This window comes from Macaca nemestrina, chromosome 20, assembly GCF_043159975.1.
Source record: "Macaca nemestrina isolate mMacNem1 chromosome 20, mMacNem.hap1, whole genome shotgun sequence".
Lineage (NCBI taxonomy): Eukaryota > Metazoa > Chordata > Mammalia > Primates > Cercopithecidae > Macaca > Macaca nemestrina.
The window spans coordinates 64,153,723-64,179,240 of record NC_092144.1 but is presented as its reverse complement, the minus strand read 5'-3'; the positions used below and the strand labels follow the sequence as shown (position 1 = coordinate 64,179,240).

At 56.9% G+C, this 25,518-nt stretch overlaps 1 protein-coding gene across 1 annotated transcript; it reads right to left on the bottom strand.

The window, feature by feature from the left end:
- Nucleotides 1-6,890: 6,890 nt before the first annotated feature.
- On the bottom strand, nucleotides 6,891-25,493 carry LOC105497017 (pre-mRNA processing factor 31). Its single transcript, XM_011767680.2, has 14 exons — nucleotides 25,362-25,493; nucleotides 22,699-22,883; nucleotides 22,520-22,580; nucleotides 19,368-19,451; nucleotides 18,669-18,766; nucleotides 17,744-17,850; nucleotides 17,383-17,552; nucleotides 16,653-16,810; nucleotides 12,742-12,831; nucleotides 9,832-9,959; nucleotides 9,656-9,728; nucleotides 8,845-8,973; nucleotides 8,662-8,760; nucleotides 6,891-7,311 (listed from the first exon to the last, which is right to left on the bottom strand). Exons 2-14 carry the CDS (start codon nucleotides 22,873-22,875, stop codon nucleotides 7,186-7,188), a joined length of 1,500 nt encoding a protein of 499 aa, XP_011765982.1. The 5' UTR covers nucleotides 22,876-22,883; nucleotides 25,362-25,493; the 3' UTR covers nucleotides 6,891-7,185.
- Between the last annotated feature and the right edge of the window lie 25 nt (nucleotides 25,494-25,518).

The following is a 25,518-nucleotide window of genomic DNA, read 5'->3' as shown; positions in this document are numbered from 1 at the left end:
GGCCTCCCCTCCTCTCTTCTCGTCTCTGGCGCCGACCCGCCCCCGAGTCCCGAATATAGGCCTGTCATTGCTCCCGCTGAACGTCGCTCCTGACCCTTGGAGGCGTTCTATTGGTTCCTGGCAGGGATGTGCCCTGCCCCCTTTCGCGGATTGGGTGATTGCTCCAAGGCGCGGCGTTCGATTGGCCTCCCGCGCAGCCTGCTAGGATTGGCTCAGGTTTTCCTCCCCGCTCCTCCTCCTCCTCCCGCCTCAGGGCACAACACGCCAGCGCGAGGACCCGAACGTCAATCAAGAGACCTGTGTCGTGCTGATTGGATGTATCCGCCCCCCTCTCCTAAAACAATTGGTCGCGGGGAGGAGCTAGGACAGTCCAGGGGCGGGAAGTCGTCCGTCAAGTTTAGAGCTCTTTTTAATTGGTTGCGGGGGCATATTCTGCCTTGAAGTAATTGGTTGGTCCTGGAAGTGGGTGGGGAAAGCGGAGGAAGGCATGGAGTGTGGGCGTTAGAGGCCGCGTACCTAATGGGAGACAGACAGGTGCCTTCAAAGCGGGGGCCGAGCCGAAGTCATCTGCCAATCAAAACAGCCACTGGGCCAAGGGGGAGGAGCTGGGCAAGAAAGTCCACCCCTTTCTCTTCCTTGGCCCTAACGGTTATCATTCATGCTAGTTTGACCAATAGCGTGGCGAGTGGGCGGTAGCTGCTCGTAGAGCGTGTGAAAGAGGGTGTATGTAACTGGCAGAAGTGGAACTTGGGCGCAACCCTTGCGTCCTGGCCAGGTAGGCTCCTTCCCTGTCTCTCAGCTGCCTCTTCTTTCCCCAAGTGCCTCCGTGTTGGCACATCTCTGAAATTATTTGCTGAGTGAAAGAAGGAAGGGACCAGAGACAGTGCTTTAAGTCACTAGCACCGTGCATAGCAGAATTGGTTGGGAAACGTGAGGCGTGGAGTTTTTGTCCTGCCCCTGCCTGGTTAGGCGACCAGATGGTGGGAGAGTCATTCTCCTCTGCATCTCCGCTTCCTTAGCGTGTTGAGGACGCCGCCGAAGGTACAGAGGAGACGGGTGGCTCCCTAATTCCTGCTCGTTTCAGGTCTCAGCTCTGTCATCTTCTTGGGGAGAAAACTTCCCTGACCCCCCGGGCGGAGCGCTCCTGTGCGCCTTGTTCGTTAGAATTTATTTTTGCACGTCTACCGTCATTTTCGTAATTATTCGGTTTCCCTGTCTGGATTTTGCATCTCCAGCACTTAGCACGCAGGAAGTAGTCAGTAACCATTTGTCAAAGGAATAGATGAATGAATGTGAGGAATGACTTGTGATTGAAAACTTACTAGACACTGAGGCTTCCACGAACCCGGAGGCATTTGCCCAGGGTCACACAACCGAGATGGGAAGCCAGATCCGCCCCTTCCTGTCTAGGTGGTGGAAAGTAAGATAAATCCCAGAGAGAAGTGAACGTGAACAAGTACGGAGTCGGTCAGCACATCAGAATGGCCTGAGGCAAGAGAGGGAGGAACGCTTGCAAAAATCCATATTCTTAGGCTCACATGCAGACAACGGGAATGAAGCCTAGAGTTATTGTTCTAGAGCTTTGCTATTCAAATTGTGGCCCCTGCACAAAGTAGTGCTTCTCAGACTCCTCCGGAATCACCTAGGAATGTGTTAAAATGCAAATTCTGCTTTTCTAACAAGTGCCCCAGTGATGCACATGGTCCACAGTTCACACTTTGCCCACCAATGATCCAGAGTGATGACTTTCAAACTTGGCTGCACATCACAGTCACCTGAGGAACTTTTTGTTATTGTTGGTGGTGGTGGTGGTGTTGAGACGAAGTCTTGCTCTTGTCCCCCAGGCTGGAGTGCAATGACACAATCTAGGCTCACTGCAAGCTCCGCCTCCCGGGTTCAAGTTATTCTCCTGCCTCAGCCTCCCGCCTCCCGAGTAGCTGGGATTACAGGCGCCTGCCACCACGCCCGACTAATTTTTGTATTTTTAGTAGAGTGGGGGTTTCACCATATTGACCAGGCTGGTCTCGAACTCCTGGCCTCAGGTGATCCGCCTACCTCGGCCTCCCAAAGTGCTGGGATTACAGGCGTGAGCCACTGTGCCCGGCCCGGCTTGCAATTTTTAAAAAAGTTCCTCAGGTAGGCCGGGAGCAGTGGCTTGCGCCTGTAATCCCAGCACTTTGGGAGGCCAAGGCAGGCGGATCACCTGAGGCCAGGAGTTCGAGACCAGCCTGGCCAACATGGCGAAACCCCGTGTCTACTAAAAATACAAAAATTAGCCGGGCGTGATGGCGCACGCTTGTAATCCCAGTTACTCGGGAACCTGAGGCATGAGAATCGCTTGAACTCGAGAGGTGGAGGTTGCCATGAGCCGAGATCGTGCCACTGCTCTCCAGCCTGGGTGACAGAGCAAGACTACGTCTCAAAAAAAAAAAAAAAAAAAAAAAAAAGAAGTCCAGATAGCCAGGCTTGCACTAGACCAACTAAAACAATCTCAAGGTGGGAGCCAGACATGAGAAATTTGTGTGTGTGTGTGTGAGAGTCTCTCTGTCTCCCAGGCTGGAGAGCAGTGGCGCATCTCGGCTCACTGCAACCTCCGCCTCCCAGATTCAAGTGATTCTCCTACCTCAGCCTCCCAAGGAGCTGAGACTACATGCGTGAGCCACCGCGACAGCGTGAGAGCCACTTACAGAGCCTTTTCTAGAGCAGGGCTTCTCCAATGCGGCCTTGGATCAGGCGCATACCTATCACCTGGGAACTTGTTTGAAATGCACATCTTTGAGCCCCACCCTAGACTGAATCAGAAACTCTGGGCCCAGCAACTGTGTTTTAACAAGCCCTCGGTGTGATTCTGAAGCGTATTAAATTTGGAGAACCTCTGTTCTGAGTACCAGGGCTGCAGGCCCAGGTGACTCAGATTCCTTTCCTGAGACTCACACCCTCGTGCCACAGCCCCATTGGTAGATGCCAGGTATTTTGGCCAAGGGAGATGAGAGATTCTGAACACAGCTGGGGACCACAGGTCCTTCCCTGGCAGAACAGTATGTAGAGATCAGCAAAGGCTGTCATTTTCAAACAGGGTTGACCCAAAGGGTCAGGGATGGAATGGAGGAAAGAGACTTGACTTAGGCAACCTGGGGTAGTTTGGCCAAAGGAAGCTCCCAGGTGTGTCGACTTTTTGACTTGCGGGAGGAGAGAGATTCAGAGATTGCCACTGAGGTCCTGAGACAGAGCTCTGGGATGAAGGACAGGGATCCAGAGATACAGAGAGTGGTGACCGGGAGGCCCAGAGAGGGCAACAAAAAGAGCAAAATCTCAGACAGGACCTAAAAAGTCAGAGGGAGCCCCAGATAGCATGAGCTGGAAAGAGGGAGGGAGAGAGTGAGGGGAGGTGGAGAGAGGGAAGGTGGAGACAGGGAGGGAGAGAGAGGGGAGGTGGAGAGAGGGAGGGTGAGGGGAGGTGGGGAGAGGGGAGGTGGAGAGAGGGAAGGTGGAGAGAGGGAGGGAGAGAGGGAAGGTGGAGAGAGGGAGGGAGAGAGGGGAGGTGGAGAGAGGGAGGGAGAGAGGGAAGGTGGAGAGAGGGAGGGAGAGAGGGAAGGTGAAGAGAGGGAGGGAGAGAGGGGAGGTGGAGAGAGGGAGGGAGAGAGGGAAGGTGGAGAGAGGGAGGGAGAGAGGGAAGGTGAAGAGAGGGAGGGAGAGAGGGAAGGTGAAGAGAGGGAGGGAGAGAGGGGAGGTGGAGAGAGGGAGGGAGAGAGGAAAGGTGGAGAGAGGGAGGGAGAGAGGGAAGGTGAAGAGAGGGAGGGAGAGAGGGGAGGTGGAGAGAGGGAGGGAGAGAGGGGAGGTGGAGAGAGGGAGGGAGAGAGGGGAGGTGGAGAGAGGGAGGGAGAAAGGGAAGGTGGAGAGAGGGAGAGGGAAGGTGAAGAGAGGGAGGGAGAGAGGGGAGTTGGAGAGAGGGAGGGAGAGAGAGGGGAGGTGGAGAGAGGGAGGGAGAGGGGAGGTGGAGAGATGGAGGGAGAGAGAGGGGAGGTGGAGAGGGGGAGGGGAGGTGGAGAGAGGGAGGGAGGGGAGGTGGAGAGATGGAGGGTGAGAGAGGGGAGGTGGAATGGAGGGAGAGAGAGGGGAGGTGGAGAGGGAGGGAGGGTGAGAGAGGGGAGGTGGAGAGAGGGAGGGTGAGGGGAGGTGGGGAGAGGGGAGGTGGAGAGAGGGAGGGAGAGAGGGAAGGTGAAGAGAGGGAGGGAGAGAGGGGAGGTGGAGAGAGGGAGGGAGAGAGGGGAGCTGGAGAGAGGGAGGGAGAGGGGAGGTGGAGAGAGGGAGGGAGAGAGAGGGGAGGTGGAGAGGGAGGGAGGGTGAGAGAGGGGAGGTGGAGAGGAGGGAGGGTGAGAGAGGGGAGGTGGAGAGATGGAGGGTGAGAGAGGGGAGGTGGAGAGATGGAGGGTGAGAGAGGGGAGGTGGAGAGATGGAGGGTGAGAGAGGGGAGGTGGAGAGATGGAGGGTGAGAGAGGGGAGGTGGAGAGATGGAGGGTGAGAGAGGGGAGGTGGAGAGATGGAGGGTGAGAGAGGGGAGGTGGAGAGGGAGGGAGGGTGAGAGAGGGGAGGTGGAGAGATGGAGGGTGAGAGAGGGGAGGTGGAGAGATGGAGGGTGAGAGAGGGGAGGTGGAGAGATGGAGGGTGAGAGAGGGGAGGTGGAGAGATGGAGGGTGAGAGAGGGGAGGTGGAGAGATGGAGGGTGAGAGAGGGGAGGTGGAGAGATGGAGGGTGAGAGAGGGGAGGTGGAGAGATGGAGGTGGAGAGAGGGAGGGTGAGAGATGGAGGGTGAGAGAGGGGAGGTGGAGAGGGAGGGAGGGAGAGGGAGGGAGGTGGAGAGGGAGGGAGGGAGAGGGAGGGAAGGTGGAGAAGGAGGCATCGTCTTCCCACCAGGCTGCTGCTTGTCCTGGTAACATCTCTCAGGTAACTAACGAAGCCGACCTCATAGGTCAGGTGACTAGCGCTGCCTCCTCAGTACCACTGTGAAGCCCAGCTCCAGAGCACGGAGTAAATGGAACCCCTGGAGTTGCTCTTAACCTCTCCAGGGAGACGGTTTCATGCTGCCCGATAGGACAGCCCCTGCCGTCCCCTCACCTGGAAATTCTCCCGACTGTCTGCAGGCCACATTCCCCTCAACCCAAGTAAAGGTGCCCCTGGCCAAGCCCCAGTTCCCAAGATTCAGTGACTGGAGGTCAGGGGAGGGGACATGTGCTCCTTCTGCTCACCTGGCAGGAACTTTCAGAGCAACCAGGTCCTATCAGAGCAGGCAGCCTGCCTGCTTCACCCGTGCCCGGACTCCACGCAGCCCCTCAAAACTGGTTATAAATAAGAGACTGGGCCAGGCACAGCGTGATCCCAGCACTTTGCGAGGCGAAGCAGGCAGATTCTTTGAGGTCAGGAGTTGGAGACCAGCCTGGCCAACATGGTAAAACCCCATCTCGGCCGGGCACTGTGGCTCACACCTGTAATCCCAGCACTTTGGGAGGCCGAGGCGGGTGGATCATGAAGTCAGCAGTTGGAGATCAGCCTGGGCAACATGGTAAAACCCCGTCTCTGATAAAAATACAAAATTAGCCATGCGTGGTGGCAGGCGCCTGCAGTCCCAGCTATTTGGGAGGCTGAGGCAGGAGAATGGCGTGAACCCGGGAGGTGGAGCTTGCGGTGAGCCAAGACCACGCCACTGCACTCCAGCCTGGGTGACGGAGCAAGACTCCGTCTCAAAAAAGAAGAAAAACCCAAAGGTTTGGTGGTGGGCGCTTGTAATCCCAGCTATTCAGGAGACTGAGGCAGGACAATCAACTGGACCCGGGAGGTAGAGGTTGCTGTCAGCTGGGATCACACCACTGCACTCCAGCCTGGGCAACAGAGTAAGACTCTGTCTCAAAAAATAAATAAATAAAAAATAGTAAGAGGCCAGACACAGAGGCTCAAGCCTGTACTGTCAACACTTAGGGAGGCTGAGGTGGAAGGGTCACTTGGGCGCAGGAGTTCAAGCCCAGCCTGGGCAATACAGCCCAACCCTGTCTATAAACAATTTAAAAATGGGGCCAGGGTGGTGGCTCACACCTATCATCTCGGCACTTTGGGAGGCTGAGGTGGGCAGATCATGAGGTGAGGAGTTCAAGATCAGCCTGACCAACATGGTGAAACCCCGTTTCTACTAAAAACTATAAAAATTAGCCAGGTGTGGTGGCGCATGCCTGTAATCCCAGCAACTTGGGAGACTGAGGCAAGAGAATCGCTTGAACCTGGGAGGTGGAGGTTGCAGTGAGCCAAGATTGTACCACTGCACTCTAGCCTGGGCGACAGAGCGAGACTCCACCTCAGAAAAAAACCAAACACACAAAAAATGTTAAATTAACCAGGAGGCCAGCTGTGGTGCTTCATGCCTGTAATCCCAGCCCAGTTTGAGGCTGTAGTGAGCTATGACTGCATCACCGTACTCCAACCTGGGCAACAGAGACCCCGTCTCTGGAAAAAACCAGTAACAACAGGACCTGGTTATTGGGCGCTGATGGCCATGCTAAGTGCTTTCTGTGCATTTTTTCCAGTCCTGGGCCCCTGGGCGTAGGTGTGGAGGCTTGGAAAGGCGAGGTGGCTGGCCTGAGGTGCCAGAGCAATCCCGGCTGGCCTGCGCTGAGCTCTGCGGCTGTCAGCAGCCACATCGTTTGCTATCGAAGTGACTGAGGTTGTCCAGGACACTGGAGAGGGTTTTTCCTTCTGGGATCCCATGACGAGAAAGTAACGGGGAAGGGAGCGCGCCTAGACACCGCCTGGAGCCGAGGGAAAGCTCTTTTCTCAAAACTCCATAGCTCTGACTCTTCTAGTTGCCCCAGCTGTTTGAAAAATGATCACTCCCCAAGGACAGATCTTGATAATGTCCTTTTAATTGTACTTTTTTCAAAAAACATCTCCTTTCTCAGTTAAAATAAAACAGACAAGGCATGATGAAGACCGGCTCTAGCCCACACCAGGCAGTGACCTCGGTCCTGGGGGAGGCCAGGCCGGGCTCTTCCAAGGCCTCCTCCCTGGGGAGCCCAGCACTGGGGCCGGTGGCAGGGCAGGTTCTCCCTGCCAGAACCGCCAGCCCCAATCCCAGCCCTTCAGAAGGACTGGGCCTCTGTGTCCCTTCAGTGGGAAGCCACCTTGGACACACGCAGTCATTCAGGTGGACATGAGGCCACTCTTCTCGCCCTTGACCTTGAGGAACTCAGCCATGCTGGAGAAATACTTCTGGTTGGCCTCAGCCACCTTCTTCTCTGCCGCCTGTGGGTTCACAATCTCCAGGCCCTGGGCAGGTGAGGGAGACAGGATGGTGGGTTGGGTGAGGAGAAGGCCCCAACTGTGACCCATCAGAGTCCCCCAGGCCCTTCCCCATGGTACTCAGGCCTTGGGTGGGCATGAGACAGTTTGCCTGTCCCTGGAGTTGCCCTGTCTTGGGAGGTTCTGACTCAGTGGGTCTCGGGGAAGAGGCTGGGGAGGAACCAGGGCGCCTAGATTTGTATGAAGTTCCTCAGGGGTGCTAAAAACAACCGACGCTTGAGAACAGCCAATCCTGCCCAGTTTCTGCATGAGGAGACTGAGTCCCTGGGGGACGTGGCTGGCCCGAGGTCCCAGCACAAATCACACCAACACCACCGACGATCACAGTGGCCAGCGATGGGCGCCAACACCTGGCTGGCACTTCCTAAATATTTTCAAGGCAACAGAGCGAGCCCCTGTCTCTAAAAAAAAAATAACAGGACCCAGTCATCGGGCTCCAGTGGTGAGCCCAGTGCCAAGTGCTTCCTGTGCATTCTTTTCAGTCCTGAGCACCTCATGGCGGAGGAGGGGAGGCTTGGAAAGGCACGGCCACTGGCCTCATCTTCTCAAAGAGGCCCTCCCTGGCTGTTCCAAAACGAGAGTCCCCCGTCCCACCTCCTACCTCCCACCTCCTCCCCTCCCTGGCATTTCCGCCTTCTACTACATTAGACATCCTACTGAGCTGTCTGTGCCCGGCCACCCACTGGCTCCCTGAAGGTAAGACTTGTCTCTCTCATTCATCGCTTCATCCCCAGAGCTGGGAACACCGATGGAACTCAGTAGGTGCTCCACAGACATCCGCGGACTGAGCAAATGAGCTCGCTGCTGTCTCGGCCCCACGTGCAGGCTCGCCCTGCTCTGTGGATGGTAAACCGAGGCTCCGACGATGTGGTGACTGCCATGCTCCACGCCACTCACTGCTGACTGGCTGGGGCCTGGACCCACACGTGACATCCAAGCTCACCTAGCCGGGAACTTTCTCGAGTGGGGTCCTGAGGTTACCTTAACCGCCCTGGCCATTTTCAACTGGAAGGCCTGGAGGCTGAGCAGTGTAACCAGCTCACAGCCCCACAGAGAGGAACTGGATGCCCTGGACACAGCTGTGGGCCTGGTTCTAAAGCGGTCCGTGCTCATGAGGACTGCTCAGCACTGGCCTCTCGTCTCTGCTAACTTCTTCCTGTGTGCCAGGAGCTGTCTACGTCCTCTGAATACCTCGTCACCACGCCCTCCACGACAGCCCCGTGAGGGGACTCATCCTGGCCGGCTTCACAGGGGCAGAGGGCAAGGGGCCTTGCCAAGGTGTTGGGGCTGGGGACAGAGCCGGCCCAGGGCAGGTACCTGGAGTGGGGTGAAGGCCACGCTGGAGGCCGTGCCCGAGGAGCGGTCGCGGATGGTGGACTTCCCGCCGTACACAACGCTCTGCTTCTGCAGGGTCCGCTGTGGGGAGGACAGGGAGGCTGCGATCTGGGCTCCCCCCACCCTGTGTCTCGGTCCCCAGCCCCACCCAGGTCTGGCCCATACCTGCAGCGTCTTGGAGATCCTCGCCTTGGTGGCCTCGTTGACCTGCGTCTGCCGCACGCGCCCACTGCCCGACTTGCCCAGGTGGCCCAGGCTGAATCCCAGGTCCTCCTGGTAGGCGTCCTCCTCAATCTAGGAGGAAGGGGAGGCACCCTGCAATTCAGTGACCAGGCCCTGCCCTCCAGCCACTGAGGCACCCCCTCGACCAGCTGGAAGCCTAGCAGTCACCAGCCGGCTGGTCCCACGGGCACCTGCTCAGGTACCCACTTGGCCCGGCTGAGGCCTGAGGGCCCCCACAAGCGGGGGATGGTGGGGAGCCTGAGAGGGGCTGGGTCCTAGCACTGCTCTGTGAGCTGAGTCGAGAGGCCATTCCTTCCTTCCTCGTGTGGATTGGGGGGTGTCAGGAACCAGAACAGGTTTCATAGGATGAAGTGGCCTCTGAGTTGGGTCTTGCAGGACCAAGGGGATGACGTTGGGATAACAGAGGAGACTGGCGGGGCCCGGGAACGGGGCGGCGGTGCAGCAGGGCACTGCAGAGCCTCTGGGCAGGGAGGAACCAGCCAAGGAGCCTGGGGCGATGGGAAGCTGCAGGGGCTCTAAGCGCGGGAGACACAGGCTCCCAGGGTTACAAGGGTCACTTTGGGGCTGAATGGATGGAAATGACAGTAGAGGCTGGGGGATGAGGGAAGAGGCTGGTACAGCACCCTAGACATGAGCCAGGGCCACAGGACGAGAGGAGGGACGGTGGCAGGAGGCAGAGGGCGGTGGCGGCTGGCTGCCTGTGGGGGTGAGGAGGGCGCTGGGGGAGTCTGACCTCTCCGAAACTCATCCGGTTGGCCTGCTTCCGGATCTCTGTCAGCCCCAGCCGCTCCTTCATCTTGCGGTACCTGGGGACGGATGGGCGGGCGGTGCCAGGGAGTCAGCTGGGAGGAGGACGCTGGCCTCTCCCCTCCATGACCCCCACGCCTACTGGACCCCCGGGCCCCTCACCTGCGGCCGCCTCGCTTCTTCCGCTGCCCATCCAGGGGCGCAGGCAGTGGCTTCACCTGCTTCACGGGGGGGGGCTCCTGCCACTTGTCGAATTTGCGCTCGATCTCATCCTTCAGTTCGTAGCCCACCTGGGGAGGGCGAGGGGGAGGTCCTGCAGCTGCTCACGTGCGCCGCCCACCCAGACCTCCTCTGTCAGCCGTCCGCCTGTCCACCGAGCAGACAGACTGCCCACGCCAGGGCTCCTCTGTCCGCTGTCCGCCTGTCCCCCGTCCGCCTGTCCCCCGAGCAGACAGACCGCCCACGCCAGTGCTCCCTCCCCGCTCCGGGGCAGACAGACCGCCCACGCCAGGGCTCCGTCCCTGCTCCGGGTCTCTGGGTTTTCAGTTCTGTCAACAACCGGATGGCCTCATCTCGGCTCACACCTCTCCTCTGGGATTTTTTTTTTTAAGATACAGTCTCGTTCTGTCGCCCAGGCTGGAGTGCAGTGGCATGGTCTCCGCTCACTGCAAGCTCCGCCTCCTGGGTTCGAGGGATTCTCCTGCCTCAGCCTCTCGAGTAGCTGGGACTACAGGCACCCACCACCACGCCCGGCTAGTTTTTTGTATTTTCAGTAGAGACGGGATTTTACCATGTTGGCCAGGCTGGTCTCTAACTCCTGACCTCGTGATCTGCCCGCTTCGGCCTCGCAAAGTGCTGGGATTACAGGCGTGAGCCACCATGCCCAGCCTTCCTCTGGGTTCTGTACCCTGTAAACAACTGTCTCCTTGACATTGGGATCGTTAACAGGCCCTTCAAAGGTATAACAGGGCTAAACAGAATTTCTGGTCCTCCTCCCCAGCCTTCCACCGTCTGCCTTCCTTCTCCCAGTACAAGCAAACGGCAATGCCCGAGAGCCGGGCAGCTGACTCCACTGTTTCTCTCCCACGCCGCAGGTCCCCGGGTATGACTCCTTCAGAACCAATACCAAATTGGCCCCCTTCAGCCCCTCCACTGCAGCCAACGTTTGCCCCGGGATGCGCAGCCTCCATGCTGCCTGCCCCTGGATTCCACCAGGGCCTCCCCTCTCTCCTCCAGGGCTCGCTGCGCTCTAGCCTCAGGGCCTTTGCATCGGTCATTCCCCCTGCTTGGAAGACTCTTCTCCCGAGTATCCATGTGCCTTGCTCCTTGGCTTCACTCAGGTCTGGGTTAAACCCTCAGCTCCTCAGAGCCCTGGGTCTTCCCTGACGTCCCAGTTAAACCCTCACCTCCTCAGAGCCCTGGGTCTTCCCTGATGTCCCAGTTAAACCCTCACCTCCTCAGAGCCCTGGGTCTTCCCTGACGTCCCAGTTAAACCCTCACCTCCTCAGAGCCCTGGGTCTTCCCTGATATCCCAGTTAAACCCTCACCTCCTCAGAGCCCTGGGTCTTCCCTGACGTCCCAGTTAAACCCTCACCTCCTCAGAGCCCTGGGTCTTCCCTGATATCCCAGTTAAACCCTCACCTCCTCAGGGCTCTAAGTCCTCCCTGACATCCCAGGTAAATCAGCACCTAATGTCGCCCCCACCCCAACCCCCTTTCTTTTTCTTCTTAGTGTTGACTTAGCACCGCTAGACGCAGGACAGATTTCACCTGTTGACTGTCTCCTCGACCCGGCCCCAACAAGAATGTCCCTGCCACGGGGCAGGGCTCCTGTCTGTGCTACTCACAGCTGCACCCCCCACACCCAGACCAGGGGTGAGATGGGGAGAGGGAAAGGAGAAGAGGGGGACACGGAACACTTGAACGCCATGCCAGGCTGGGTGCTTGGCAAATGACAGTTCACAAGACAGAAAATGTGTCTCCTCTCCCGAGTACATCTACCAAGGAAGACAGAAAGTAACTGAATAATTACTTGAATAACATCCCCTGTTGCAGCGGGGACAGATCCTGGTGCGGAAGACAAATTATACCCCCACCAACACACACATGCCCAAGGAGGTCCATGTTCTAATTCCCAGAACCTCTGAATGTCACCTCACAGGGCAAAAGGGACGTGAAGAGATTAAGAAGGATATTAAGGATTGTGAGCTGGGAAGACTATCCTGGACCATCTGAGTAGGCTCAGTATAGCCACAAGGGCCCTTAACATAGAGGGGGGAACAAAAACAGAGGCCAGATATGAGACAGAAGCAGGGTCAGAGAGAGCTCTGAGGGTGCTATGCAGCTGGCTCCGCACACAGAGGGAGGGCCACGAGCTAAGGGGTGCCAGTGACCCCTAGAAGCTGGAAAGACAAGGGAATGGATTATCCCTTGACTCCCCTAGAAGGAACCCTCCGGGCTGACACCCTGACTTCAACTTAGTGAAACTTATTTTAGACTCCTGACCTACAGGACCACAGATAATAAACCTGCACTGTTTTTTTATTTTGTTTTGTTTTGTTTTTTTCTTTTAGATGGAGTCTCGCTCTGTCACCCAGACTGGAGTGCAGTGGTGCAATCTCAGTTCACTGTAACCTCTGCCTCGCTGGTTCAAGCGATTCTCCTGCCTCAGCCTCCTGAGTAACTGGGATTACAGGTACGTGCCACCACATCTGGCTAATTTTGGTAGAGATGGGGTTTCACCATGTTGGCCAGGCTGGTCTCAAACTCCTGACCTTATGATCCGCCCACCTCGGCCTCCCAAAGTGCTGGGATTACAGGCGAGAGCCACCGCGCCCGGCCAAACCTGCACTGTTTTACGCCAGTAGGTTTGTGCTACTTTCCAACAGCAGCCCTAGGAAACGAACCCACTGGGAAAAGGGCGCCTGCCCCAGGGAGGGTGGGCAGAAGCACTGCCTCTGCCTTGGTGGACAGTGCTTGCTGGGGTGGGCTCCCTGCTGAGGACTCTCCCCGCAGAGACACTCCAGGCCCAGAGGAAAAGACGCCCGGCCGCCCCTCACCTTCCCCTCCTCACCTTCCCCTCCGTGCTCTCGTGGAAACTGTCCACACGGGCTGCCAACGTGCACTTGGCAGCCACCAGCCGGGCCGCTTTCCGCCGGAGATCCTGGAGCAATGGAAAACGGGGGTGGAATCTGTGTGAGACAGACAGATAGAGGTAATAGCAAAGCAACCACGGGCACTTCTCCTCCAGCTCTACCCTGGGTCCCGGAAGGGGGCTGTCCACCCGTGGGCTCTCGAGGCGTGTGCTCCTAGCTCCCACTTCACAGGAAGAGGGGATGAGGGCAGGGCACAGAGCCACATCCCAGCTGGTAAGTGGCAGAGTCAGGTAAGGATGACAGTAAGACACGCTGACGACGAGGACAGTGGTGACTGTGGAGACGCTGGGGGGGGGAGTGCGCTCAGCCTGGATGCCAGCCCCGTGCTAAGTATGCCCCTCGGATCATCTCATCAAATATGCAAATATCAGGCTGGTGTGATCATTGCACCCCCTTTTCAGATGTGGAAACCAAGGCTTCAAGTCATGTGGCCGGGAAGACAGCCAGCAGGTGATGGAGCCAGGGTTCCAATCCAGACTGCAAACAGAGCCCAGCTGTCAGCCGCAGTGCAGCGATGGCCAGCCCTGGCCTCCCTTACAGGCCTGTGATGTCTGTGGCCTGTGCCTGGACTGATGTGAGATGGGCAAATGAGGAGGCAGAGGCCTGGTGACAAGACACCAGGCTCCCCGGGGCAGGTTTAACCCACATGCCTAGGGCTGGGAGGCGGTGGCGATGGCAGGAGTGCAGTGAGGCGGCTGGAGTCCCGAGCCCCAGGCCCACAGTCCTGGGTTCTATCGCCCGCTCTCCCTCCTCCCAGGATGGGGCGACCTGCCAGCCTCCCTGGGTGTGTTCCAGTAGCAGTGCCTGACCTAAAGAGTCACAGAAAAAACCAAAAAAAAAAAAAAAACCTACACAGGCCTGGGGGGTGGGGCCAGGAAACAACCACCTGGCCTTGTCCATCAGTGCTACTGTTCTCCCCATCCCTGGGGGAGGCCGGGCAGGGCACAGGGCCATGAGCCTGAGGTCACTTGCCACAGTCGGACACAGCAGGGTCTGGACCCAGGCCTGAACCCAGGCCTGTCTGTCCCAGAGCCTGTCTTGCTTATGTTTCTGTTTTTTTCTTTTTCTTTTTTTGACACAGAGTCTCACTCTGTCGCCCAGACTAGAGGGCAGTGGTGTGATCTTGGCTCCTGCAACTTCCATCTCCTGGGTTCAAGCGATTCTCCTGCCTCAGCCTCCCAAGTAGCTGGAATTGTAAGTGTGCGCCACCACACCTGGCTCATTTTTTTGTATTTTTAGTAGAGATGGGGTTTCACCGTGTTAGCCAGGATGGTCTCGATCTCCTGACCTCAGATGATCTGCCCGCCTCGGCCTCCCAAAGTGCTGGGGTGACAGGCGAGAGCCACCGCGCCCGCCTCCTGGTTGTGTTCTAGGCCCCTACTTGTGACCCTCACAACAGCAGCGTGAGACGCGCCTGAGACGGGAGGTGGAGGATGCTGGGAGCAACCCCGAGGGGAGGGACCCTGGCTCTGGGCCGGACTGTCCAGACTCAGACCAGCTCCACCGCCTGCGGGGTCTCAGACTGTCCAGACTCAGACCAGCTCCACCGCCTGCGGGGTCTCAGACAAGTCTGACTTTCGGTGCCTCGGTTCCCTCATCTGTGAAATGGGCGGCGGGGGTGGCGAAGGAGCAGAGGAGAAACAGGATCTCCCTTAGAGAGTTGTGAGGACTCGCCGGGCGCGGTGGCTCAAGCCTGTCATCCCAGCACTTTGGGAGGCCGAGACGGGCGGATCACGAGGTCAGGAGATCGAGACCATCCTGGTGAACACAGTGAAACCCCGTCTCTACTAAAACTACAAAAAACTAGCCGGGCGAGGTGGCGGGCGCCTGTAGTCCCAGCTACTCGGAGGCTGAGGCAGGAGAATGGCGTAAACCCGGGAGGCGGAGCTTGCAGTGAGCTGAGATCCGGCCACTGCACTCCAGCCTGGGCGACAGAGCGAGACTCCGTCTCAAAAAAAAAAAAAAAAAAAAAAGAAAAGAAAGAGAGTTGTGAGGACTCGCCGGGCGCGGTGGCTCAAGCCTGTCATCCCAGCACTTTGGGAGGCCGAGACGGGCGGATCACGAGGTCAGGAGATCGAGACCATCCTGGCTAACACGGTGAAACCCTGTCTCTACTAACAATACAAAAAATTAGCCAGGCGTAGTGGTGCGCACCTGTAGTCCCAGCTACTTGGAGGCTGAGGCAGGAGAATGACGTGAACCCGGGAGGCAGAGCTTGCCGTGAGCCGAGATCGTGCCACTGCACTCCAGCCTGGGCGACAGAGCCAGACTCCGTCTCAAAAAAAAAAAAAAAAAAAAAGAGAGAGAGTTGTGAGGACTCAGTGAGATCACCAAATGTTTCCAAAGCTCCACTCACAGCCAGCTCTGCTTGTTGCGCGTTTTCCCACCACTGCTATGACTAAAATGCCTTCTGATATAACCAGTCGTCAATGTTTTCTTTTAGTCTGCTTTTAAAAACTGCAAACCTGTTTAGACAGCTTAATTTCATTACCACGAATGGGAGATTATTCAATAAAAATAAGTATGCAGTGATTAAAATAAAAACCACCGTCTTTGTGTCACTGAAATTCATGGTCTGTGCCACTGAAGGGAGATGACCTGTGTTCTAGGAGACATCAGGAGGATGATGTGAAACTCGCTGCCACAGAATCAAATGATACTGAAGATGACAGCGACAGGAATAACACTGGCAGCGGCTCCGTGTGGCAGAGAATTTCGCCTTGCCCAGGAAGGTGTGGCCTTTGCCCGGGGGTCCTGGGTGGCGGTCCTTGCTGGCTGGGGCCCTGGGGTAGCCACAGTGTGGTTTAGGGTGCCTGGGGCTGGCCACGCAGGAAAGCCCAACCACGTGGTTCAGCATGGGGGCTCTGAGTTATGGGGCATCACCTGACCTGGAGACAGACCAGCCACACGGCAACACAGTCGTGTCTACACAGCAGAGCCACAATAAAGACTGAACACCAAGGCCCAGGCAAGCGTCCCTGGCCCAGGCTTAAGTGCACTGGTGCAATCTTGGCTCGCTGCAACCTCCGCCTCCCGGGCGCAAAGTATCCTCCCATCTCAGCCTCCCAAGTAGCTGGGATGACAGGCAAGCGCTGCCACACCGGGTTTTTTATTCTTGTAGAGACAGGGTGTTTCCAATCCCATTGGAATCAAGACAAAAAAAAGAGTCGGGGTCTCACTATGTTGCCCAGGTTAGTCTTCAACTTCTGGCCTCAAGTGATGCTCCCGCCTCGGCCTCGCAAAGTGCTGGGATTACGGGTGTGAGCCACCGCGCCCCGCCAGGCTGGCGGCCCTGTGTGTGTGCTGTCAGGCATCGATGCCGGGAGGGCGATGTGTCCTGACTGCAGGGAGAGGACACATCGCCCTCCGAGGTTGATGACCTCTCCTGCTCCTCCTGTGTCTCTCTCTGTGGCTAATGTTAGTTTGTTATAAACTATAGTCCCCAGCACAGCAGCCCTCAGGGGTTCCGTGTCTTTCCAGTGACGGTGGCCTTCGGAGCAGCTGCTAACCCGACGCTGCTTGTCGTGAGCTAGGCCTGCCTTGTGAGGGCCTCGTCTGCATGGAGCCCTCGCCCAAACTCGTGAAGCAGGCGCTGTGCTCCCATTTGCGAGGGGAGGAGACTGAGGCACAGGGCACTCACGCCTCTTGCCCACAGTCACCCGACAGGTGTGATGCAGAACCCTGGCTCTCACATCCCATGCTACCCTGTTCCCGGCTCCTGAGTGCTACTGTCAGCTGGGCCAGATGGTGGGGGTGGCTGCTCAGGCCGTCTGGGCAGGCGGAAGGCTCCAGGGGAGCCGGGGGAAGGGCTGTGACGCGGTGGGCTCACCGGGGGCAGGGACTGCACAATGTCACTGTGGTAGATGTAGCCGGTGTGGGGCAGCACTGAGGTAGATGAGAAGCCGGACAGCGTCTTGCGCTGGGCCCCGAGCAGCATAATGTTGCAGGCGGGCATCTTGGAGAGGTTGGTCAGGCCGCCGGCCACGCCTGCGGTGGGAGGAGGACAGGGGCGGTCAGAAGAAAGCGGGGGAGGCGGGGGTGCGCACATCTGCCTGGGGGCTCGACATGTGCCAAGCACCTTTACGTGAGGTTCTGGCTGGATTCCTCGGTGGCCCTGCCAGGCGGGCGACCTGGCCCATTCCGCGAGGGGCAGACGCAAAGGAGGCTCAGAGAGGGAGGGCAGCTGGCCTGGGGTGCAGGGAGGAGGCCCCCAACAGGCAACTGACCACCACGTTTGTGCTAAGCCACACTACCCCCATTCCAGGGATGTCTGTGTTTTGGAACCATTTTCACCAAACCAGGAGCCCCCTGACAACAGGGCCTGGGTGTGGTCATCTCTGGCTTTCCGGCACAGGGGAGGGAGGAGGAGCTGGGGGTGAGTGTTTCTCCCAGACGAGGCTTTGCTGTGTGCCAGGCTGGCTGACCTCTGTCATGTCCAGGGAGACGGGGTGCTGAGGCCCAGGTGCCAAAGTCCCCATTCTACAGAAAAGGGAAGCAGCTTCCCCCAGATCACAGTGTCGGCAGAGCCCCGCTCCATGGGACCCAGCCCAGGGCCTCACCCATGATCTTGGCGGCCGTGGACGCCCCGATAATGATGGAGAGGTTGGGCGCGATGAAGGACATCCGGGACTCCACGTACTCGTAGATGCGGTGCTTGGAGGCGTTCAGCTCCAGCGCCATGTCACAGGCCTCCTCCAGCCGCTCCAGCTCCTCCTCCGACAGCTGCTGCCTGCAGGGGCGGGTGGGCCCAGCCTCCTAGGTCTCCCACCTGCTTGGTGCCCAGCACCCACCCTCTCAGTTCTGTGTGTGTGCGCGCGTGTGTGTGTGTGCGCGTGTGTGTATGCCCACCTGCGTGGGTAGCTTCAGCCTAATCCCCAGTCCCACTGGCCCGGGCCCGGCGCCTCCCTCCAGCGGACATACCCCTGGGTGGTGGAGGCGGTGACGCTGACGACCATGATGGTGGCGTTGGTGAGGATCTGCTGCAGGTTCTCATTGTTCTTGCACTTGTCCAGGCTGTTGCCCAGCTCCTGGGCGCGAGCAGAGAAGACAGGGGAGGCTCAGGAACTCAGGAAGGCTTGAGAGCCTCTCTGGCTCTGCACCTACTCGGGTCTCTTCTCGGGGACACTGGGAAAGTCAGGGTCTCTACACTGGGGGCCTCTCCTGCCTCCATCTCCTGAAGCATCCACACCGTCTGCTCTGCTTTGGAAACGGAACCTGGGCAGAGCAGCGTCTGGGAAGACCGCGGCCTCACAAGCCCCTGCCTGTGTCAAGTCGGAGCACAAACCCGCGGCCTCGCTTCCCTGCAGGGGCTTCCCCCACCACCATCCTGATCCTTTCCCGGACACACGTGGGGACCGCCTCCTCTCCCTGCCCTCACCTGCATCCGCCCCTCTTTTCCAAAACCCTTCCTTGGCTTTCTCATAAGACCCAAAGGCTCAGTGTGATCCGACCTCTTCCGCGTCCCCTCCTTCCCCGCCTCACTTCCTCCCCGCTTGTTCCCTCTCAGGCTCTCCATACTTAACACATCTCTCCCCCCCAAATCTCCGCGTGCCTGCCCTGTGTCGACCTTCGGATGTCAACTCCAATGCCACCGGCTCCGACCACAGCGGAAGCAGCGCGGGTCAGGCCAGCGGGGAAGCCCTCTCGGGAGACTGGGGTACGAGGGGAGCCCTGAGAAAGTCCCATCCAGGCTCCGTCCCTCTCACTCTGGGCAGAGCAGGCCACTGAGCCTCCGTCCACTCCTCTCCTTCACCTCCAGACCCCGAGGCCTCTGGGGGCGGGTCCGAGAGTGAGCCCTGCCTGCACCTTCACACCAGCAGAAGCACCCCTCCTCCTCTGCTCTCACCTTGACCGTGCGGATGTAATCCAGTGCATTGGGGACCAAGGACTCCAGTTCAGGGAATCTCTTCGAGTACTTATCCCGGATGAACTTATGGATGATGTCTAGGGTAAACGGGACAGGCGGGTGTCAGGTGAGACGGGAGGCAGACTCTGCTGGTTGGCCCTAACACCCACATCCCCTTCTTCCTTTAGTAACTGAAGCCCTGGCTTGTAGCCTGGCATACGGGCACCAGCATACAGGCTCCATTTTTCAGCCGCCCTTACCGCTAGGTGTGACCAGGGGAATTAGTTCTGGTCTGTAAAATGTGAGCTGCAGTGACATGTTCTTAAAAAAAAGAAGTGCCTTGCTGGTGGGAATGCAGAGGCGACGGCTGGACGTGGGGCAGTCCCCTCGCACCACGAGGCAGGTGGCCGACCAACAAGATGGAAAGGGCTGGGGCCTTACAGGCAGCCAAGCGGCCACGCCGTCCCCGAGTGCTCGCTCAGACTCATACGCGAGGGAGCCACGCCGTCCCCGAGTGCTCGCTCAGACTCATACGTGAGGGAGAACGCACTTCCTTCTTACTTACACCACTCCGTTACAGCAGGTGAACCTCGATCTGAGCTTGGGCTCAGCGGCAGGACCCTGGGAAAGGCCCGTGGGGAAGGGAGGGGGCATGAGGGGCGTCACAGGGGGCTGTCTCCGCCTGCCCCCAGCACTCACTCAGCTCGTTTTCGATCTCCACGGTCAGGTTGTTGGCATCCACGATGACGCGGTATTCAGGCGCTGCCTCCACCGGTCCCATCACTGTGAGGATACGGAGTGGCATGGGTGTGAGGATCTAAATCCCTACCCCTTCTCAGGTCCCACAGCTGGGGGAGACGGAGGATGAGGCTGGGAAGGGTCAGGAAGGAGGGGCTGAAGAGTAAACCAGGGTCAGGCTGACGTCTGCCTCCCAGATCCTGCAGCTGGAGGAGGCGGAGGACGAGGCTGGAGGGGGTCAGGAAGGAGGGGTTGAAGAGTAAAGCAGGCGACAGGCTGACATCTGCAGACATCCCTGAACTTGTGTTCCTGCCTCCAATCCCTCTCCCTCCACACCAGTCTAGACTTGACCCTACCTGCCCTGGAACTGACCGTCCGTCTGAAACCTCCTATGGCTCCCCATAGCCCCAAGGCTAATGACCAAGTCCCTAGAGTGACATTCAAGGCCTGCCCAACACCAGAAGCTCTGCAGGGACCAGTGCTGTGCCTGCGTTATCCACACCCACACCCGAGTACTCAGGACAGCACCTGGCACACAGGGAGCTGCCCAGTTCCTCTCTTGCTGACTCAGCAACTCTGCGGTCTGGCCTCCCACCCTTCCCACCCCATCCTCTCGTCCAGCCATAAAGGACTGGTCACAGTGCCCCAGACACCCACTTCTCCTGGCCTTTTTTTTTTGAGATGGAGTGTCACTCTTGTTGCCCAGGCTAGAGTGTAGTGGCACGATCTCAGTTCACTGCAACCTCCGCCTCCTGGGTTCAAGTGATTCTCCTGCCTCAGCCTCCCAAGTAGTTGGGATTACAGGCGCCCGCCACCATGCCCCGCTAACTTGTTTTGTATTTTTAGTAGAGATGGGGTTTCACCATGTTGGGCAGGCTGATCTCGAACTCCCGACCTCAGGTGATCCACCAGCCTTGGCCACCCAGTGCTGGGACGACAGGCATGAGCCACCATGCAAGGCCCCTCTTGGCCTTTGCATATGCTGTTCCCTCTCCCCAGAGCATCCCTTACCCCATGTCTGTTTCTGGAAAACCCTTCTTTGTGCTTTAGTAATAGGAGGCCAGGCACAGTGGCTCACACCTGTAATCCCAGCACTTTGGGAGGCTGAGGCAGGAGAACTGCTTGAGCCCAGGAGTTCAAGAGCAACCTGGGCAACATAGGGAGACCCCATCTCTACAAATAATTAAAGAAAAAATAATTAGCCAGGCATGGTGGTGTATGCCTGTGGTCCTAACTGCCTGGGAGGCTGAGGCAGGAACACCTGAGCCCAGAAGGTCAAGGCTGCAGTGAGCTGTGATCGTGCCACTGCATTCTGGCCTGGGTGACAGAGTGAGACCCTGTCTCAAAAAACAAACAAAAAGATGTTGTGTTTAAATGTCATACAAATACTGTCTGATGTCACCGCCAGTAGACAGCAGAGCTCAGACCTGACCCCAAGCAGGGTGGCTTCAGAATGTGTTCCTAACCCTGATGCTCAAAAGGCTCTTTAAGTCCTTAAGACTCCAGCAGTGACTCAGAATCCTTCCCTCCCTGTCTGGGAGGATCAGAAGCCTCCTCCGTGTGCCCGCAGCACTTGTGCACCTCCAGTAAACAGGGACTGATCAGACGCGTCCTCTGTGTACCCGCAGCACTTGTGCACCTCCAGTAAACGGGGACTGCCACCTGCCTGTGAGGTGTTTCACGTCTTCCTCCCCCACCAGACACCAGGTGTGACAGGGTCTGACTCCATCCCTGAGCCTGGCCTGACATCAGGAAATGTCACTTTCTGTGTCCCATAACTCTCTGGATGGAGAAATTCCTCGGCCTGGCCTCTGGAACTTTGCAGGATCTGGTGCGCTCCAGAGCCTGCCCTCTCTCTCCAGATGCCTGAGGCCCCGGGCCACCGCTGTCTGGGCCCCCTTCTCCCTTTCTTTGCCTGGCACATGCATTCACGCTCTAGAGTCCAATTCAGCTATCGATTCTTCCCTGGCACCTGGGGCAGGGTCAGCCAGTCCCTCCTGTGACTCCAGCGTCCCCAGCCTGGTACCACCCGCCGACAGCTGTCTGGAACCCGGCCTGCCTCTTCCACTAGACCTTGAGCACGTTGAGCGCAAAGACCCGGGCAATTCAACTGGGTGCCCAGGTAAACCTTAAAGCAAGTAAGCAGTGAGTCTCCCAAAACTCTGCCCTCCCACTACACTTCTTCCCCCAGAAACCTCCCATGGCTTCCTGTTGTCAACAAATTCCATTCAAGAAGAATGGGAAGGCCGGGCACGGTGGCTCACGCCTGTAATCCCAGCACTTTGGGAGGCCGAGGTGGGCAGATCACTTGAGGTCAGGAGTTCGAGACCAGCCTGGCCAACATGATGAAACCCCGTCTCTACTAAAAAATACAAAATAGCCAGGCGTGGTGGTGCACACCTGTCATCTCAGCTACTCAGGTGGCCGAGGGAGGAGACTCACTTGAACCCGGGAGGCAGAGGTTGCAGTGAGCCAAGATCACATCACTGCACTCCAGCCTGGGCAACAGAGGGAGACTCCGTCTCAAGGAAAACGGAAAAAAAAAAAGAATAGGAATGGTAACAGGACTGCCCTCCTAAGAGTGAGTCTGAGCACTCACGAGATAAGCTAGTATTCTCTCAATTTGGAAGTAAGAAAAGGTTTTAGGTGATTCTTTAATAATTATATATCTATTTTTATACGGTAACTTTGTCTTTGCAAATGATACCAGTTTTCCATTCATGGTAGCAATTTGCTTCCTTCTTAGATAAATTTAAGAGAAAAAGTCCCAGACTCAAAGAATATGTTAAGCAAATAATAGGACAAGAGGCTTATAGATGTGGCAAAAACCCTGTAACTGGTCATGTGAATCAGTGAAGTCTGGGAACCCTCAAGCTAAGTCCCAGCATGACCAGGCTCAGCACACAGAAAGGACGTAAGAAGCATGAGCTTCGCAATGCAGTATATGTTTAGTGGAAAAGGGAAGGGGTTGGGGAGAAACAAACAAACAAACAAGAAAGAAGGCTCTGGAAAAGGCTGCGGGGGAGATACACCCAGCCGCAAGCAGCCAGGGAGCCTAGGGGCCTGGCAGGAGACATAGCAGATAGGGAAGGGCACAGAGTGGGAGGAAGCACCTTCTGAAGCTTTGGCTTGCTTGCTGATATACTCCTCAATCTTCATCATAATCTCAGCAAACTGCAGGAAAGGAGAGGAGAGTCAGAATCCAGGACTCTTCCAAAAGAAGCCTGTGTCACCCCCTTCTGGGAGATTCTGTCTAGAGCCCCCTGGCTAGGAACGCCTCTTGTCCTCTTACCATCTTACTGTCCCATAGCTTGGCGATGGTCTTGACCGAATCCCCGGAAAGATCCAGCTGTGTCTCCTCCTGCACATCCTCGATGGCTGGCTCCTCCTCTTCCTCCCCATAGCTTCCTCCTTCCTCCTCTTCTGCTGCCTCTTCGAGATCAGCTAAAAGCTCGTCTGCCAGAGACATCCCGAGGCCTGTGGGGAGGGAGAGCAGGGTTCCCTAAAAACTTGCCCTGACAAAGTCCCTCCTTATTACTGGCGATGATTCTCCCCCAGAAAACCCTGGTCCTTCTTTATGAACCCCAGTAGCGTGCAGGCTCCACGACGACAGGTGCTTTAGTTTGTTTTGTTCACTGGCGAGTCTCCAGCTCCGACCTGTGTAAGACACAGCACACCCCTACGACCGCCACCTTGCTAAGACTTACCGGAACCAAGTGGTGTAGATTCCAAATGCATTTGCAAACTTTTTTTTTCCTTTCTTGCCTTTAGCCTTGAAAACATACTCTGAAATTCTTTGTTTCCCGCCTTTCCCACTAGACACTGTCTTGCAGTGATGGCTTATCCATGTGCTTACTTAGAAGTTCCAGGGGCTAATCTTTATTTATTTTTTTAAAGATGGAGTCTGGCTCTGTCACCCAAGTTGGAGCACAGTGGCACAATCTTGGCTCACTACAACCTCCACCTCCTGGGTTCAAGCAATTCTCCTGCCTCAGCCTCCTGGGTAGCTGGGATTACAGGCACCTGCCACCACGCCCAGCTATTTTTTTTTTTTGTAGAGTCAAAGTTTCACCATGTAAGCCAGGCTGGTCTTGAACTCTTGACCTCAAGTGAGGGACCCACCTTGGCCTCCCAAACCATTGGGATTACAGGCGTCAGCCACCGCGCCTGGCCGCAGGGGCTAATCACGAAACAAACTACGTATGGAAACCCAGCTGCAAAACTCCAGAGATTACCTCAAGGCGATCAATCTAAAACCTGGCCATTATTGACATGATTCCAGCCCATGCTCCAGGTGGCCCATGACTCAAGACAGCCTTCAGAGAAAGACACACATACCCTGTACCCAGCACCATTCCTGTATGCCTCCGATTCAGAGTTCCCCTTTTTAAGCCCCTCTCCCCAGCCTACAGTTTGAAACGGTCTTTTAAAGACATTAGCTTGGCCATTTCTCATCTGCGACCATTTGATTAATAAAGCTTTACTTTCACCACCCCTCACTTCTCCTATTCTAGCCTCTGAGTAGCAGAAACTTGAGTTGGCTACATTATCAATTTCTTCCCACCTCCAGATCTTTGTACAAGGAGTCCCTTGTAACTACGGTGGCTCTTTCCTTCGCTTTGTTTTTTCTTTTCTTTCTTTTTTTTTTTTTTTTTTTTTTGAGACAATGTCTTGCTCTGTTACCTAGGCTGCAGTGCTGTGGCGCCATCATAGCTCCCTGCAGCCTCGACCACCTGGGCTCAAGCGGTTCTCCCACCTCAGCCTCCCGATAGCTGAGATGACAGGCACACCAGTACACCCGGCTAATTTTTAAATTTTTCTGTAGAGACGGGGTCTCACTGTGTTGCTCAGGCTGGTCTCAAACTCCTGGGCTCAAGCGATCCTTTCGCCTGGGCCACCCAAAGTGCTGGGATTACAGGAGTGACCCCCCGCGTCTGGCTCTCCTCACTCCTTAGCAGCCCAGCATCTCTTCAGCTTTCAGCGCTCACATTCCACCTCCCTGACCCACGGGCCCCCTTTAGACTAGAGGAGGTTGCTTTGTGATACGTGTCCCGCAGGCTCTGCGTGTCTACAGTAAGGCACTTCACACATTTGTGATTAATGAAGTAATTATTTGATAAAGCCTGTCTGCCAGGCATCAACCAAAGCTCTTAGAGGGCAGGGAACAATTTTTGCTCCTGCCACATCCCCAGGGCCACACCATGGTAGGAGCATATTAAGACTTTTAGATAAACAAGCTGTAAAAGGCCGGGCACGGTGGCTCATGCCTGTAATTCCAGCACTTTGGGAAGCCCAGCCGGGTAGATCACCTGAGGTGAGGAGTTCGAGACCAGTCTGGCCAACACGGTGAAACCCTGTCTCTACTAAAAATACAAAAAATTAGCCGGGTGTGGTGGCGGGCGCCTGTAATCCCAGCTACTCGGGAGGCTGAGGCAGGAGAATCGCTTGAACCTGGGAGGCGGAGGTTGCAGTGAACCGAGATCGCGCCATTGAACTCCATTCTGGGCAACAACAGTGAAACTTCGTCTCAAACAAAACAAACAAACAAACTTGCCAGGCGCGGTGGGTCACGCCTGTAATCACAGCACTTTGGGACGCCGAGGCGGGCGGATCAAGAGATCAGGAGTTCGAGACCAGCCTGACCAACATGGGGAAACCTCGTCCCTACTAAAAATACAAAAATTAGCCGGGCGTGGTGGCGCGCGCCTGTAATCCCAGCCATTCTGGAGGCTGAGGCAGGAGAATCGTTTGAACCCTGGAGACGGAGGTTGCAGTGAGCCGAGATCGCGCCACTGCACTCCAACCTAGGCAACAGACCGAGACTCCGTCTCAAAACAAACAAACAACAACAACAAAAAAACCAAGCTGTAAAGGCCCGCCTTCCTCCTCACACACTTCTACTCCCAGACCCAGGAGTCCGGCCTCCCGCTCCCCGCTCGTCTCCATCACACTCACCTCTCCTCTCCGCGAACCACTGTTTCTAGGAAATAAGCTTTCCCACAGCGTTCGTCGCTCACCGATGACGTCTCATGCTCGCGCCGTTATAGAGGTAAAGCTACGCTCTGATTGGTCCCCGCTCGCGATGTTCCTGGCCGCGTTTGAAACAACAACT